General features: G+C 50.4%; 1 protein-coding gene across 5 annotated transcripts in view; it reads left to right on the plus strand.

Moving 5' to 3' along the window:
* The window catches only part of LOC138498128 (toxin S6C6-like), a 600,232-nt gene that overhangs the window by 521,524 nt on the left and 60,295 nt on the right, over window positions 1-18,413 (plus strand). For all 5 annotated transcript variants that reach the window (XR_011278701.1, XM_069621992.1, XM_069621991.1 and 2 more), the window contains exon 2: window positions 11,658-11,774. Coding sequence is in view for 4 of the 5 variants with exons in the window: in XM_069621992.1 (XP_069478093.1) it covers window positions 11,658-11,774 (117 nt within the window). In the remaining variant the exon portion in view is untranslated. The remainder of the gene's footprint in view (window positions 1-11,657; window positions 11,775-18,413) is intronic.

Consider the following 18,413-nt stretch of genomic DNA (forward strand, 5'->3'; position numbering starts at 1 on the left):
CAGGCCCGGGATCACTGGTATATAGTGTGCACAGTCTCTAGACACAGTCCTCTCTTGCAGGCCTGGGATCACTGATATATAGTGTGCACAGTCTCTAGACACAGTCCTCTCCTGCAGGCCTGGGATCACTGATATATGGTGTACACAGTCTCTAGACACAGTCCTCTCCTGCAGGCCCGGGATCACTGGTATATAGTGTGCAGAGTCTCTAGACACAGTCCTCTCTTGCAGGCCTGGGGTTCACTGATATATAGTGTGCACAGGCTCTAGACCTAGTCCTCTCTTGCAGGCCTGGGATCACTGATATATAGTGTACACAGTCTCTAGACACAGTCCTCTCCTGCAGGCCCGGGATCACTGGTATATAGTGTGCACAGTCTCTAGACAGAGTCCTCTCTTGCAGGCCCGGGATCACTGATATATAGTGTACACAGTCTCTAGACACAGTCCTCTCTTGCAGGCCCGGGATCCCTGATATATAGTGTACACAGTCTCTAGACACAGTCCTCTCTTGCAGGCCCGGGATCACTGATATATAGTGTACACAGTCTCTAGACACAGTCCTCTCTTGCAGGCCCGGGATCACTGATATATAGTGTACACAGTCTCTAGACATAGTCCTCTCTTGCAGGCCCGGGATCGCTGATATATAGTGTACACAGTCTCTAGACATAGTCCTCTCTTGCAGGCCCGGGATCGCTGATATATAGTGTACACAGTCTCTAAACATAGTCCTTTCTTGCAGGTCCGGGATCACTGATATATAGTGTACACAGTCTCTAGACATCGCCCTCTCTTGCAGGCCTGGGATCACTGGTATATAGTATGATATAGTATGCCCAGTCTCTAGACATAGTCCTCTCTTGCAGGCCCGGGATCACTGATATATAGTATGCACAGTCTCTAGACATAGTCCTCTCTTGCAGGCCTGGGATCACTGATATATAGTATGCACAGTCTCTAGACACAGTCCTCTCTTGCAGGCCCGGGATCACTGATATATAGTGTGCACAGTCTCTAGACACAGTCCTCTCCTGCAGGCCTGGGATCAATGATATATGGTGTACACAGTCTCTAGACACAGTCCTCTCCTGCAGGCCCAGGATCACTGGTATATAGTCTGCACAGTCTCTAGACACAGTCCTCTCTTGCAGGCCCAGGATCACTGATATGTAGTGTGCACAGTCTCTAGACACAGTCCTCTCCTGCAGGCCTGGGATCACTGATATATGGTGTACACGGTCTCTAGACACAGTCCTCTCCTGCAGGCCCGGGATCACTGGTATATAGTGTGCAGAGCCTCTAGACATAGTCTTCTCTTGCAGGCCTGGGGTTCACTGATATATAGTGTGTACAGTCTCTAGACCTAGTCCTCTCTTGCAGGCCTGGGATCACTGATATATAGTGTTCACAGTCTCTAGACATAGTCCTCTCCTGCAGGCTTGGAGGTCACTGCTATATAGTGTGCACAGTCTCTAGACACAGTCCTCCCTTGCAGGCCTGGGATCACTGGTATATGGTGTGCACAGTCTCTAGACACAGTCCTCTCTTGCAGGCCTGGGGTTCACTGATATATAGTGTGCACAGTCTCTAGACACAGTCCTCTCTTGCAGGCCCGGGATCACTGATATATAGTGTGCACAGTCTCTAGACGTAGTCCTCTCTTGCAGGCCTGGGATCACTGATATATAGTGTACACAGTCTCTAGATATAGTCCTCCCTTGCAGGCCCAGGATCACTGGTATATAGTGTGCACAGTCTCTAGACATAGTCCTCTCTTGCAGGCCAGGGGTTCACTGATATATAGTGTGCACAGTCTCCAGACACAGTCCTCTCTTGCAGGCCTGGGGTTCACTGATATATAGTGTACACAGTCTCTAGACACAGTCCTCTCTTGCAGGCCCGGGATCCCTGATATATAGTGTACACAGTCTCTAGACACAGTCCTCTCTTGCAGGCCCGGGATCACTGATATATAGTGTACACAGTCTCTAGACACAGTCCTCTCTTGCAGGCCCGGGATCACTGATATATAGTGTACACAGTCTCTAGACATAGTCCTCTCTTGCAGGCCCGGGATCACTGATATATACTGTACACAGTCTCTAGACATAGTCCTCTCTTGCAGGCCCGGGATCACTGATATATAGTGTACACAGTCTCTAAACATAGTCCTTTCTTGCAGGTCCGGGATCACTGATATATAGTGTACACAGTCTCTAGACATCGCCCTCTCTTGCAGGCCTGGGATCACTGGTATATAGTATGATATAGTATGCCCAGTCTCTAGACATAGTCCTCTCTTGCAGGCCCGGGATCACTGATATATAGTATGCACAGTCTCTAGACATAGTCCTCTCTTGCAGGCCTGGGATCACTGATATATAGTATGCACAGTCTCTAGACACAGTCCTCTCTTGCAGGCCCGGGATCACTGATATATAGTGTGCACAGTCTCTAGACACAGTCCTCTCCTGCAGGCCTGGGATCAATGATATATGGTGTACACAGTCTCTAGACACAGTCCTCTCCTGCAGGCCCAGGATCACTGGTATATAGTCTGCACAGTCTCTAGACAGAGTCCTCTCTTGCAGGCCCAGGATCACTGATATGTAGTGTGCACAGTCTCTAGACACAGTCCTCTCCTGCAGGCCTGGGATCACTGATATATGGTGTACACGGTCTCTAGACACAGTCCTCTCCTGCAGGCCCGGGATCACTGGTATATAGTGTGCAGAGCCTCTATACATAGTCTTCTCTTGCAGGCCTGGGGTTCACTGATATATAGTGTGTACAGTCTCTAGACCTAGTCCTCTCTTGCAGGCCTGGGATCACTGATATATAGTGTGCACAGTCTCTAGACATAGTCCTCTCCTGCAGGCTTGGAGGTCACTGCTATATAGTGTGCACAGTCTCTAGACACAGTCCTCCCTTGCAGGCCTGGGATCACTGGTATATGGTGTGCACAGTCTCTAGACACAGTCCTCTCTTGCAGGCCTGGGGTTCACTGATATATAGTGTGCACAGTCTCTAGACACAGTCCTCTCTTGCAGGCCCGGGATCACTGATATATAGTGTGCACAGTCTCTAGACGTAGTCCTCTCTTGCAGGCCTGGGATCACTGATATATAGTGTACACAGTCTCTAGATATAGTCCTCCCTTGCAGGCCCAGGATCACTGGTATATAGTGTGCACAGTCTCTAGACATAGTCCTCTCTTGCAGGCCAGGGGTTCACTGATATATAGTGTGCACAGTCTCCAGACACAGTCCTCTCTTGCAGGCCTGGGGTTCACTGATATATAGTGTGCACAGTCTCTAGACATAGTCCTCTCTTGCAGGCCCGGGATCACTGATATATAGTGTGCACAGTCTCTAGATATAGTCCTCTCTTGCAGGCCCGGGATCACTGATATATAGTGTACACAGTCTCTAGACATAGTCCTCTCTTGCAGGCCCGGGATCACTGGTATATAGTGTGCACAGTCGCTAGACACAGTTCTCTCTTGCAGGCCTGGGATCACTGATATATAGTGTGCACAGTCTCTAGACACAGTCCTCTCCTGCAGGCCTGGGATCACTGATATATGGTGTACACAGTCTCTAGACACAGTCCTCTCCTGCAGGCCCGGGATCACTGGTATATAGTGTGCAGAGTCTCTAGACACAGTCCTCTCTTGCAGGCCTGGGGTTCACTGATATATAGTGTGCACAGGCTCTAGACCTAGTCCTCTCTTGCAGGCCTGGGATCACTGATATATAGTGTACACAGTCTCTAGACACAGTCCTCTCCTGCAGGCCCGGGATCACTGGTATATAGTGTGCACAGTCTCTAGACAGAGTCCTCTCTTGCAGGCCCGGGATCACTGATATATAGTGTACACAGTCTCTAGACACAGTCCTCTCTTGCAGGCCCGGGATCCCTGATATATAGTGTACACAGTCTCTAGACACAGTCCTCTCTTGCAGGCCCGGGATCACTGATATATAGTGTACACAGTCTCTAGACACAGTCCTCTCTTGCAGGCCCGGGATCACTGATATATAGTGTACACAGTCTCTAGACATAGTCCTCTCTTGCAGGCCCGGGATCACTGATATATAGTGTACACAGTCTCTAGACATAGTCCTCTCTTGCAGGCCCGGGATCACTGATATATAGTGTACACAGTCTCTAAACATAGTCCTTTCTTGCAGGTCCGGGATCACTGATATATAGTGTACACAGTCTCTAGACATCGTCCTCTCTTGCAGGCCTGGGATCACTGGTATATAGTATGATATAGTATGCCCAGTCTCTAGACATAGTCCTCTCTTGCAGGCCAGGGATCACTGATATATAGTATGCACAGTCTCTAGACATAGTCCTCTCTTGCAGGCCTGGGATCACTGATATATAGTATGCACAGTCTCTAGACACAGTCCTCTCTTGCAGGCCCGGGATCACTGATATATAGTATGCACAGTCTCTAGACATAGTCCTCTCTTGCAGGCCTGGGATCACTGATATATAGTGTGCAGAGTCTCTAGACATAGTCCTCTGTTGCAGGCCTGGATCAAGGATAAATGGTGTGCACAGTCTCTAGACATAGTCCTCTCTTGCAGGCCTGGTATCACTGGTATATAGTGTGCACAGTCTCTAGACATATTCCTCTGCTGCAGGCCTGGGATCACTGGCATAGTGTGCACAGTCTCTAGACATAGTCCTCTCCTGCAGGCCTGGGATGACTGGTATATAATGTGCACAGTCTCTAGACATAGTCCTCTCCTGCAGGCCTGGGATCATTGGTATATAGGATGCACAGTCTCTAGACACAGTCCTCTCTTGCAGGGCCGGGATCACTGGTATATAGGATGCACAGTCTCTAGATATAGTCCTCTCTTGCAGGCCCGGGATCACTGATATATGGTGTACACAGTCTCTAGACATAGTCCTCTCTTGCAGGCCCGGGATCACTGGTATATAGTGTGCACAGTCTCTAGACACAGTCCTCTCTTGCAGGCCCGGGATCACTGATATATAGTGTGCACAGTCTCTAGACACAGTCCTCTCCTGCAGGCCTGCGATCGCTGATATATGGTGTACACAGTCTCTAGACACAGTCCTCTCCTGCAGGCCCGGGATCACTGGTATATAGTGTGCAGAGTCTCTAGACACAGTCCTCTCTTGCAGGCCTGGGGTTCACTGATATATAGTGTGCACAGGCTCTAGACCTAGTCCTCTCTTGCAGGCCTGGGATCACTGATATATAGTGTACACAGTCTCTAGACACAGTCCTCTCCTGCAGGCCCGGGATCACTGGTATATAGTGTGCACAGTCTCTAGACACAGTCCTCTCTTGCAGGCCCGGGATCACTGATATATAGTGCACACAGTCTCTAGACACAGTCCTCTCCTGCAGGCCCGGGATCACTGATATATAGTGTACACAGTCTCTAGACACAGTCCTCTCTTGCAGGCCCGGGATCCCTGATATATAGCGTACACAGTCTCTAGACACAGTCCTCTCTTGCAGGCCCGGGATCACTGATATATAGCGTACACAGTCTCTAGACACAGTCCTCTCTTGCAGGCCCGGGATCACTGATATATAGTGTACACAGTCTCTAGACATAGTCCTCTCTTGCAGGCCCGGGTCACTGATATATAGTGTACACAGTCTCTAGACATAGTCCTCTCTTGCAGGCCCGGGATCACTGATATATAGTGTACACAGTCTCTAAACATAGTCCTCTCTTGCAGGTCCGGGATCACTGATATATAGTGTACACAGTCTCTAGACATCGTCCTCTCTTGCAGGCCTGGGATCACTGGTATATAGTATGATATAGTATGCCCAGTCTCTAGACATAGTCCTCTCTTGCAGGCCCGGGATCACTGATATATAGTATGCACAATCTCTAGACATAGTCCTCTCTTGCAGGCCTGGGATCACTGATATATAGTATGCACAGTCTCTAGACACAGTCCTCTCTTGCAGGCCCGGGATCACTGATATATAGTATGCACAGTCTCTAGACATAGTCCTCTCTTGCAGGCCTGGGATCACTGATATATAGTGTGCAGAGTCTCTAGACATAGTCCTCTGTTGCAGGCCTGGATCAAGGATATATGGTGTGCACAGTCTCTAGACATAGTCCTCTCTTGCAGGCCCGGGATTACTGTTATATAGTATGATATAGTATGCCCAGTCCCTAGACATAGTCCTCTCTTGCAGGCCTGGTATCACTGGTATATAGTGTGCACAGTCTCTAGACATATTCCTCTGCTGCAGGCCTGGGATCACTGGCATAGTCTGCACAGTCTCTAGACATAGTCCTCTCCTGCAGGCCTGGGATGACTGGTATATAATGTGCACAGTCTCTAGACATAGTCCTCTCCTGCAGGCCTGGGATCACTGGTATATAGGATGCACAGTCTCTAGACACAGTCCTCTCTTGCAGGCCTGGGATCACTGGTATATAGTGTGCACAGTCTCTAGACACAGTCCTCTCTTGCAGGCCCGGGATTACTGGTATATAGTGTGTACAGTCTCTAGACCTAGTCCTCTCTTGCAGGCCTGGGATCACTGATATATAGTGTGCACAGTCTCTAGACATAGTCCTCTCCTGCAGGCTTGGAGGTCACTGCTATATAGTGTGCACAGTCTCTAGACACAGTCCTCCCTTGCAGGCCTGGGATCACTGGTATATGGTGTGCACAGTCTCTAGACACAGTCCTCTCTTGCAGGCCTGGGGTTCACTGATATATAGTGTGCACAGTCTCTAGACACAGTCCTCTCTTGCAGGCCCGGGATCACTGATATATAGTGTGCACAGTCTCTAGACGTAGTCCTCTCTTGCAGGCCTGGGATCACTGATATATAGTGTACACAGTCTCTAGATATAGTCCTCCCTTGCAGGCCCAGGATCACTGGTATATAGTGTGCACAGTCTCTAGACATAGTCCTCTCTTGCAGGCCAGGGGTTCACTGATATATAGTGTGCACAGTCTCCAGACACAGTCCTCTCTTGCAGGCCTGGGGTTCACTGATATATAGTGTGCACAGTGTCTAGACATAGTCCTCTCTTGCAGGCCCGGGATCACTGATATATAGTGTGCACAGTCTCTAGATATAGTCCTCTCTTGCAGGCCCGGGATCACTGATATATAGTGTACACAGTCTCTAGACATAGTCCTCTCTTGCAGGCCCGGGATCACTGTTATATAGTGTGCACAGTCGCTAGACACAGTCCTCTCTTGCAGGCCTGGGATCACTGATATATAGTGTGCACAGTCTCTAGACACAGTCCTCTCCTGCAGGCCTGGGATCACTGATATATGGTGTACACAGTCTCTAGACACAGTCCTCTCCTGCAGGCCCGGGATCACTGGTATATAGTGTGCAGAGTCTCTAGACACAGTCCTCTCTTGCAGGCCTGGGGTTCACTGATATATAGTGTGCACAGGCTCTAGACCTAGTCCTCTCTTGCAGGCCTGGGATCACTGATATATAGTGTACACAGTCTCTAGACACAGTCCTCTCCTGCAGGCCCGGGATCACTGGTATATAGTGTGCACAGTCTCTAGACAGAGTCCTCTCTTGCAGGCCCGGGATCACTGATATATAGTGTACACAGTCTCTAGACACAGTCCTCTCTTGCAGGCCCGGGATCCCTGATATATAGTGTACACAGTCTCTAGACACAGTCCTCTCTTGCAGGCCCGGGATCACTGATATATAGTGTACACAGTCTCTAGACACAGTCCTCTCTTGCAGGCCCGGGATCACTGATATATAGTGTACACAGTCTCTAGACACAGTCCTCTCTTGCAGGCCCGGGATCACTGATATATAGTGTACACAGTCTCTAGACATAGTCCTCTCTTGCAGGCCCGGGATCACTGATATATAGTGTACACAGTCTCTAAACATAGTCCTTTCTTGCAGGTCCGGGATCACTGATATATAGTGTACACAGTCTCTAGACATCGTCCTCTCTTGCAGGCCTGGGATCACTGGTATATAGTATGATATAGTATGCCCAGTCTCTAGACATAGTCCTCTCTTGCAGGCCCGGGATCACTGATATATAGTATGCACAGTCTCTAGACATAGTCCTCTCTTGCAGGCCTGGGATCACTGATATATAGTATGCACAGTCTCTAGACACAGTCCTCTCTTGCAGGCCCGGGATCACTGATATATAGTATGCACAGTCTCTAGACATAGTCCTCTCTTGCAGGCCTGGGATCACTGATATATAGTGTGCAGAGTCTCTAGACATAGTATTCTGTTGCAGGCCTGGATGAAGGATATATGGTGTGCACAGTCTCTAGACATAGTCCTCTCTTGCAGGCCCGGGATTACTGTTATATAGTATGATATAGTATGCCCAGTCCCTAGACATAGTCCTCTCTTGCAGGCCTGGTATCACTGGTATATAGTGTGCACAGTCTCTAGACATATTCCTCTGCTGCAGGCCTGGGATCACTGGCACAGTGTGCACAGTCTCTAGACATAGTCCTCTCCTGCAGGCCTGGGATGACTGGTATATAATGTGCACAGTCTCTAGACATAGTCCTCTCCTGCAGGCCTGGGATCATTGGTATATAGGATGCACAGTCTCTAGACACAGTCCTCTCTTGCAGGGCCGGGATCACTGGTATATAGGATGCACAGTCTCTAGATATAGTCCTCTCTTGCAGGCCCGGGATCACTGATATATAGTGTACACAGTCTCTAGACATAGTCCTCTCTTGCAGGCCCGGGATCACTGGTATATAGTGTGCACAGTCTCTAGACACAGTCCTCTCTTGCAGGCCCGGGATCACTGATATATAGTGTGCACAGTCTCTAGACACATTCCTCTCCTGCAGGCCTGCGATCGCTGATATATGGTGTACACAGTCTCTAGACACAGTCCTCTCCTGCAGGCCCGGGATCACTGGTATATAGTGTGCAGAGTCTCTAGACACAGTCCTCTCTTGCAGGCCGGGGTTCACTGATATATAGTGTGCACAGGCTCTAGACCTAGTCCTCTCTTGCAGGCCTGGGATCACTGATATATAGTGTACACAGTCTCTAGACACAGTCCTCTCCTGCAGGTCCGGGATCACTGGTATATAGTGTGCACAGTCTCTAGACACAGTCCTCTCCTGCAGGCCCGGGATCACTGGTATATAGTGTGCACAGTCTCTAGACACAGTCCTCTCTTGCAGGCCCGGGATCACTGATATATAGTGTACACAGTCTCTAGACACAGTCCTCTCCTGCAGGCCCGGGATCACTGATATATAGTGTACACAGTCTCTAGACACAGTCCTCTCTTGCAGGCCCGGGATCCCTGATATATAGCGTACACAGTCTCTAGACACAGTCCTCTCTTGCAGGCCCGGGATCACTGATATATAGCGTACACAGTCTCTAGACACAGTCCTCTCTTGCAGGCCCGGGATCACTGATATATAGTGTACACAGTCTCTAGACATAGTCCTCTCTTGCAGGCCCGGGTCACTGATATATAGTGTACACAGTCTCTAGACATAGTCCTCTCTTGCAGGCCCGGGATCACTGATATATAGTGTACACAGTCTCTAAACATAGTCCTCTCTTGCAGGTCCGGGATCACTGATATATAGTGTACACAGTCTCTAGACATCGTCCTCTCTTGCAGGCCTGGGATCACTGGTATATAGTATGATATAGTATGCCCAGTCTCTAGACATAGTCCTCTCTTGCAGGCCCGGGATCACTGATATATAGTATGCACAATCTCTAGACATAGTCCTCTCTTGCAGGCCTAGGATCACTGGTATATAGTGTGCACAGTCTCTAGACACAGTCCTCTCTTGCAGGCCCGGGATCACTGATATATAGTATGCACAGTCTCTAGACATAGTCCTCTCTTGCAGGCCTGGGATCACTGATATATAGTGTGCAGAGTCTCTAGACATAGTCCTCTGTTGCAGGCCTGGATCCAGGATATATGGTGTGCACAGTCTCTAGACATAGTCCTCTCTTGCAGGCCCGGGATTACTGTTATATAGTATGATATAGTATGCCCAGTCCCTAGACATAGTCCTCTCTTGCAGGACTGGTATCACTGGTATATAGTGTGCACAGTCTCTAGACATATTCCTCTGCTGCAGGCCTGGGATCACTGGCATAGTCTGCACAGTCTCTAGACATAGTCCTCTCCTGCAGGCCTGGGATGACTGGTATATAATGTGCACAGTCTCTAGACATAGTCCTCTCCTGCAGGCCTGGGATCACTGGTATATAGGATGCACAGTCTCTAGACACAGTCCTCTCTTGCAGGCCTGGGATCACTGGTATATAGTGTGCACAGTCTCTAGACACAGTCCTCTCTTGCAGGCCCGGGATTACTGGTATATAGTGTGCACAGTCTCTAGACATAGTCCTCTCCTGCAGGCCCGGGATCACTGGTATATAGGATGCACAGTCTCTAGACACAGTCCTCTCCTGCAGGCCCGGGATGACTGGTATATAGTGTGTAGAGTCTCTAGACATAGTCCTCTCTTGCAGGCCTGGGATGACTGGTATATAGTGTGCAGAGTCTCTAAACATAGTCCTCTCCTGCAGGCCTGGGATGACTGATACATAGTCTGCAGAGTCTCTAGACATAGTCCTCACTTGCAGGCCTGGGATGACTGGGATGACTGGTATATAGGATGCACAGTCTCTCAGAGGTTGCAAGCTTGCCTCTCCACTTGGAATGATCATTGAGCTTCCCAAACCACCAAGTTTTATTTTGATATTACTAATCAATTCAGGTTTATGTAGGGTTTTATCGTGTAAATTCCTATTGTAGTACATGTATAATATACAACTGTGTTAATTGTAATGCTGTTTTATCACTGACACGTTTTAGGTTTTTAAGTCAATTGTTCATTGTAGAAACCTCCATTTGAGTGATTTCTCTTGGAGGGCATTTCATTTTCTTTTGATTTTTTTTCTATGACATTTGGCACTGAATTAACTTGTATTGTTGCCTGACTTTGTACACTTAAAGGTGTTATGCCCCATACATGGTTATTGTTGATGAAGATGATGCAAGTCTCTCACTGACTCCCACGATGTGTAGGTTCTAGCTGCGGCTCTTAATGCCCTGCTCTCTCTATCGTGAGGTCAGAGAGGGTGGTTTTCATGTCGCCCACGCCCTTAGCCCCCTTGGGGAGGATCTAGTGTGTGTCACCCGCTCTTGAGGTTGTAGGGTCTGGCGGCTTTGCTTTCCTTGGCATTTGACTTTCACCCCCAAACCTCTTTTTAATCTGAGTAGACATCTGTGGTTCTCACCAAATTCAAATATTGCTCAGGTGTCTCATTCAAATCTATTAGCAAATAAGAGCCATGAAGGGAGCAGGCTCTCCCATTCTAGGATGCCGGGCTAGCTACCGGGCTAGCTGCCAGGATAGGTACCGGGCTAGATTCCGGGCTAGCTACCAAACTAGAATCCAGGATAGCTGCCAGGCCAACTGCTGGACTAGCTGCCGGGCTATCTGCTGGGGTAGCTGCCTGGCTGGCTTCCAAGCTAGAATCCGGGCAGGCTGCCGGGCTAGCTGCCGCGCTAGCTGCCTAAGCAGGAGATTTACCATTCAGCTCACAGACCAAAGAGGATTTCTTACACTCTGTTTCTTTTTCTTTTCCTTCACAGCACATTCCTTGCAGTGCTACACATGCACTGCAGTAACTAACAATGCTGACTGTAGGACCACAACCACCTGCTCAACAGAAGAATCCTACTGTTTCAAAATACACTCTACTGTAGGAGGTAAGAGATCACTAACACTGGTGCACACAATCTTAATCATTAACAATGTCTGCATTTGTAATCGCTATACTTGAGGATAGGTATGTAGGCACCCACTCCTCACCATATTTGTGACGGGCGGAAGATGGCACACTCTATTCTTTGAAATGGCGAGACCCAAAGGCTGAACATCCTGGGTTAGAAAGACTGTACAACTAAATCTAAAAGCTGACCCAAATCGGGATCGATGGGAGGGTGGGGGGAAGGGGCGGGGGTGCTATAATGCAACTCACTGGCTAATGCTATCAACCATGATATTGACGTCAGGTTCAACGTCAACACATTTGAATAGTTCACGCTCACCTTCAGGTCATGATGGAATGCAACGCCCTACCCAAGAACTACCCAAACCTCCCCCCACCCCCTGCCAGCCCCTAGTCGACCTTCTGCATATCCTGAAGGAACCAGCATAAGTATAACACAACATGGGTTTCAGATTTACATAACATAGAAGACATGTTACATCCAGCTTGACGTCAGTTCTACATCCTAAATTCAAGAATGTCAGAGCAAAGAGACTGTTTTACTGCTCAAGAAGTCATCCCCTGAACTCTTAATGGAACATATGTCTATGCTCCGTTAATCATGCAAAGGTTTACCCATCCTCTGGAATGTCTTACAATAATATATTTGTATGTACTTTTAATTAAGCAACAACTCCCAAATCTGGCTATTAGCACGCCAGCATTATTTCCTGGGTGATAGTTAAGCAATAATCACCTGTCCCACGGGCTGGAACGGGTGCTAACGGCTCAGGGCCCAATGTAATAGTATGAGGGCCTTTAACGAGGCTCTTTTCAGCCGTTACCACCCGTTCCAGCCCATGGAATGGGTGATTATTGCTATGAGCACTGTTGGCGGTGTCCCACCAGCATCTCCCATGAACCCCCCACTCCCGTGAGATAAAGACACGGACACAAGGTGTTGCTTGTGTGGGCTCCCCGGTGGCTCTGCGGCCAACGGGAACGCCCCGTTTATCTATACGGTGCACGCGACAGAGTGAACGTCACCCCGTCGCATGCGCGCCCTTAAAGGGCCAGCGCCACACTCCTCCTTTTCCATAACAATAAAACTTGAAAAAGAGAGGATCTAACTATCACACATTACACAGCATACATTAACACCCCAATAATCCCCCGTTTAATGACAGCCACCCTGGATCCCCCTATGGCCATTTGTGTTAACAGACGGGACATAGCTACCAACCAACCTTGCATCTCAGTCCATCACATAGTCTGCAAGACGGGCAGGTTTCCCGCGCCCCGTTTTCAGGGGCTACCTCCTGCCTACATCTCTGGCCGGTGTCCCTTCGCTTGGCCCCCCACGTGAAGGAGAGTCCACTGTGGGGTTTTGACCACCACCTTCATTCAGTGCATCCTCAATGTCCCGGTCTTCCATGGCTTCCGGCCTCGGCTCCCCCAGCCTCTTGAAGAAACTGGCGTTCCTAGTCACTGGTGCTGTTCCATCAGATGCCGTCACCATAGAGCCCTTGACCACCACGACGTCCAAGGGAGCTGGTTCATACGTTAGAGACAGTTTGCCCTGGGGGTGACGATTTCTCACCAGCACCTCGTCCCCCGGGGCAATTCTTGGGGGTCTCAAACCTCTTCTGTTGTTTTCCATTTGAGTCCTTGCCATTCTCTCCTCCTCCACTTGATCATTGTCGTTGACAGCCGGCTCTCGGGTATAATGTCTCTCGGGCATCGCTGGAATAGAGCCTCCGCTGGTGCTACACCCGTGGATGAGTGGGGTGTCGTGCAGTATCCCCTCAGAAACACATACAGCGCCCTTTGTAGGCACTCACCCTTTCCTTGAGCAATCCTAAACACTTTGTTTAGGGTACGCATCATGCGCTCTGCCTCTCCATTCGCCCGAGGTCAGAGCGGCGTGACTTTTCTGTGCTGGATGCCATAGTCCTTCATGAGATCTGCGAAATTCTCTCCTTGGAAGGGCGCCCCATTGTCGGAGCACAATACAGTGGGTAGGCCATGTACCACCTTGTCAAAAACCACTGATTCTACAAACTCAACCTCGGGGTACCAAGACCACTCATCCACCACTACCAGGAAGTGGGTGCCCCTAGTTGTGGACCCAAAATCGGCATGCACCACTTCCCATGGTCTGGTCCTTCTGGGCATCGTTTCGATGGAGGGTTCGTGCTGCGCCGGTGACGCGGCTTGGCACCACACACACGATGCCTTGAACTCCTCCACTCTCCGTTCCAGCTCTGGGAACCACACCTTTTGGCGGAGACGAGCGTTTGTCTTGGGGGCGCCTTGATGACCTTGGTGCGCCAAGGCGATAACTTGAATGAACCTTGGCCTGGGGGACCACGATCCTGTCTCCCCTCAGTAGGAGCCCTGATTCTGAGAATGTCAGTTCTTCGTGCACCCGCCAGAGTTGCTCCAGAGCCACTTTGGCGTCATTTGTTCTTCGGCCTAGAGCCTCCAACATAGAGCCTCCAACACAGTCTTCCAGGCACCTTGCTCCATGGCCGTTTTTAGTATTGCAAAGAATTCGTCCTCCTTTGACGCGAGCTCTAGCTCCTCCACCTGCATCGAGTTAGGGGTCGCCGTTTCAATGTTTCAACGAACATGTTCATCTGCCTCCTCGGCTGACGTGGACAACTGAGAGCTCCCTCTTGGATGTCTGGAGAGGTAGTCCGCCGCATTGTTAACCCCCGGACGATATATCAGGGACACTCCATACTCGAGGAGCGCGAGCATCCAGCGTTCTATCCTCACTAGTGGCCTGATGGGTTACAGAGGCTTGTGGTCCGTAACTACAGTCACCGGATGCCCCAGGATGTATAGGCGAAAATGTCTGCATCCCCATAGCACCGCCAAGGCTTCTCGCTCAATTTGTGAATACCGTTGCTCGGTATCGGAGAGTGCCTTGCTTGCGTATGCGATCGGGCGGACTTCCACATCACTTCCGACTTGGGTGAGGACTGCCCCCAAGCCATAGGGGCTCGCATCAACAACGATCTCCGTCTGTAGGCTCGGATCAAAAAACGCCATTGTATCCTCAGCAGCCAGGGCACTCTTAATGTCATCGAACGCTGCTTGTTCAAGCGGCCCCCACTGCCACACAGTGTCTTTCTTCATCATTGTCCTTAACGGCTCCGAGAGGGATGCCAAATTACGGATGAAGCGGCCACAATATGTGACCATGCCCAGGAAGCTCCTCACCTCAGCGACATCCTCCGGTGGTCGGGCCTCCTTTATTTCCCTCACCTTGCAGGGATCAGGTGATACGCCATCCGCCTTGAAGACAAAACCAAAAAACTTGATGGTAGTTTTGAGAAATTCGCATTTGTCCTTCTGCAGGGTGAGTCCCAGCGAGCGAAGGCGCTCGAATGTCTTTGCCAGGCATGCCAGGTGTTCTGCTTCAGACTTGGCGTATACAGGATGTCATCGCTGATATTAAGAACTCCATCCAGATCCACCAATGCCCCTCTAATGATGTTCTGGAATACCTCCGCTGCCGAGGAGACCCCAAAGCTCAGTCTCTTGTATTTGTACAACTCCTGATGAGTGGTGAAGGTTGTTATATAGCGGGACTCGGGGTGCAGGACCACCTGATGATATTCCGCTCTTAGATTTAATTTAGAGAAGAATTTCGCCCCCTGCAGTTCTGCTATAATGTCGTCAATGGTGGGGTTTAGGTGCCGCTCCCTCTTTATGGCCTTGTTCGGGAGGCGCATGTCCACGCAGATTCTTACCGCGTTGGGTTGCTTGGGCTTGCGGGCAATGACAATGGGGGGGACGCACGGGGTGGGGCCTTCAACCTTCTCGATGATGCCCAAGCCTACGAGGTTGTCCAGCTCCTGATCCACCAGATCTCTGAGGTGGAAGGGTACTCGCCGATGTTTAAGGGCCCACTGGTTGAATTGATTCCTCGATGTGTAGCCGTACAGGTTCACCCACCATCTGTCCTATTTCTTCAAACAGGGCAATGTGCTTGACCAACAACACCTGTATGTCATCACGGTATACAGAGTATGCAAATGTCACGATGCCAAGGGCCTCTGATGCCGCAGAGCACAGTAGTGTGTTGTTGCTCACAGCTGTGACGTAAAATCTGGCACTGACAGATGAGTCGCCGTACTGAACCCCTGCCACAAACACACCGTCTAGGGGAATTGGCTGGTCGCCTCCAAAGGTGAAGAGGAGTGCCCTTGGGGCAGTCATCGTTGGCGGTGCTTGCATAGAGTCATAGTGTTGTCTGGCCATCACATTAACTGACGCACCAGTGTCCACCAGCATTGGTATTGAGTCCCCATTGAACAACGCATTACACCTGGGCTGTCTCTTGGAATGATTTTTCAGGACGCCAATGCTGGACACAAAAAAAACCTTTTCTTCGTCCTCTTCCTCCTCATCACCCTCCTGAGGTGCACCCTCATCACCCTGGTCGATCTGGGTGACATTAAAAGCCCTCTGGGGGTGGAAGAAACCAGCCCGGATGGGGCCCCTGGGAATCACCTTCGGGGCTGTGGTCCTACACATCCTGGCATAATGGTCTGCACCCTCACATCAGCCACACTTCATGCCGGTGGCTGGGCACTCCGCTGGGTGAGGGAGATCGTATCCGCACTTTGGGCACGAGTTGTTCCCTGCTTGTGGTCTTGGTCCTTGGCCACTCGCCGGGCGTCTAAACCCAAGGCCTCTGCCGACTGCTGAGACCTCTTCCACCTTGCTGGGCCGCACTCCAGCTTCCATTTGAGTTGCCGGCAGCTCGGACACGTCATGGCACCTGCCAAGTTCTCGAATGCGGAGAAGAGTGATGCCAGGCTCTCGAAAGATTTGGCGCTGCAGCTTACCAGACGCACACCCTTGTATGAGCTGATTCCGAATCGTGGTGTCTGTATCATTCCATGCACATGGCACCTCCAGTCTGCGCAGCTTCCCATAGAAGACATCAAGAGTCTCATCATGCTTTTGTTGCGCAGCCCCCATGAGGAAACGTTCATAATCTGCATTTGCCATCGGCAGAAAATGATTGTGGAGCGCATCCTTCGCCACCGCAAATGATCCATCAACTGGGACAGAAATATTTCATGCACCGCAGGGCCTGCAGAATACAGGAGGGTGGCCATCTTACTGTCATCACTAGTCTCCAACGTGGCCCTGAAGTACATCTCAAGTCTGTCTATCCACATTTTCCACCTTGGTCCCAAACTTGATGGCGTGCCCGAGACATCAAACTCAGGCATTGGTTGTAGGGCAGCAGGTGGCTTGAACAAGGGTCTTGGCGGCAGGTTAGGTGGAGGCTGTGGTACAGGAGCAGCCGGTTGTTGTGCGGCAGCCGCAGCAGCTTGGCTCGTGGTGGTAAGCGCACAGGCACCCCAGGGATGTACAAATAATGGGGCCGCAACTCAACACCAGACACGAGATGGCTCCCTGAATTTCTCCACAGGCAGCCTACAAATGGCAATGTTCCTCCACTGCAGTAAGGCACAGGCAGATCCACAAAGGTAGATTAGGCACACAGGCAGAGGGTGAAGGATCCAAACATTGAACAGGGTGGGCCCCCCAACGTGCATCCAGCAGGCCTCCTTGAGTGCCTCACCCATGTACTCGGTGAAAAACAGTGAAAATGTCAATGAATCATTATCAAAATCCAATCCAAAAATTGGGCTTGGATGGCTTACTGGAGCTTCGTTACGAAGCTGTGACCACCCAGGGCCTATTCACCAAAATGGCCGCCGACCGCATGTCTCACTCCCCTCTCCACGGTCCGATTTCGCACAATGCTCTCACTTTTGATCATCTGCGCATTAGCGAACATCACCGCCTGTCCCGGGGATGGATCCGATCCGTCGTCCCCACTGTTGGCAGTGTCCCGCCAGCATCTCCCGTGAGCCCCCCACTCCCGTGAGATAAAGACAAGGACACAAGGCGTTGCTGGTGTGGGCTCCCCGGTGGCTCTGCGGCCACCGGGAACGCCCCGTTTATTTATACGGTGCACCCATCGGAGTGAACGTCACCCCGTCGCGTGCGCGCCCTTAAAGGGCTAGCGCCACAAGCACCCGGGTTGCCAATCCAGTAAGGTGCTGATAGCCATGTCTTTTGTATGAATGAATGAATGGGATGCCTCATGGAAACAAGATAGCTCCACGAAGCTGGAAGACGGGGCTTCAAGTGGAGCCCCTCTTCTATTTCCATGACAGCCAGCATGAAGACGGATCAGCAACAGGAGCGGCAGCAGCGCTGCTAAAGGCCTCAGGTGAGTGAGTGTGGGGAGGGACGGGAAAGGGTAAGAGAAGGAAGAGGGTAGGGTGTGGGAAGCCGCCCTCAGGTTACTTTCAATGCAGGCTTGGATCGTGGGATCCATCCCGCGATCTGAGCAACCTGATTGGTCCCCCCCCCACCCTGGGTTCTAATAAGAGTTATTGACTGTATTCTGAGCATTCTATCTGGCCATGGGGAGGTCAATAATGATGTCCATGTAATGACAGCCTTTAAACACTAATACCATAAATGGCTCGCTCAGTATGGAGCACGGGAACACGCATGGCTGACACATTTCTTCAAACCATTCGTAAAACACCCAGAAGTGCACACCGACCCATCTCCACAAAGGTCTATATGATTG

The sequence above is a fragment of the Ambystoma mexicanum genome, chromosome 5q (assembly GCF_040938575.1).
Source record: "Ambystoma mexicanum isolate Mex_15411 chromosome 5q, UKY_AmexF1_1, whole genome shotgun sequence".
NCBI lineage: Eukaryota > Metazoa > Chordata > Amphibia > Caudata > Ambystomatidae > Ambystoma > Ambystoma mexicanum.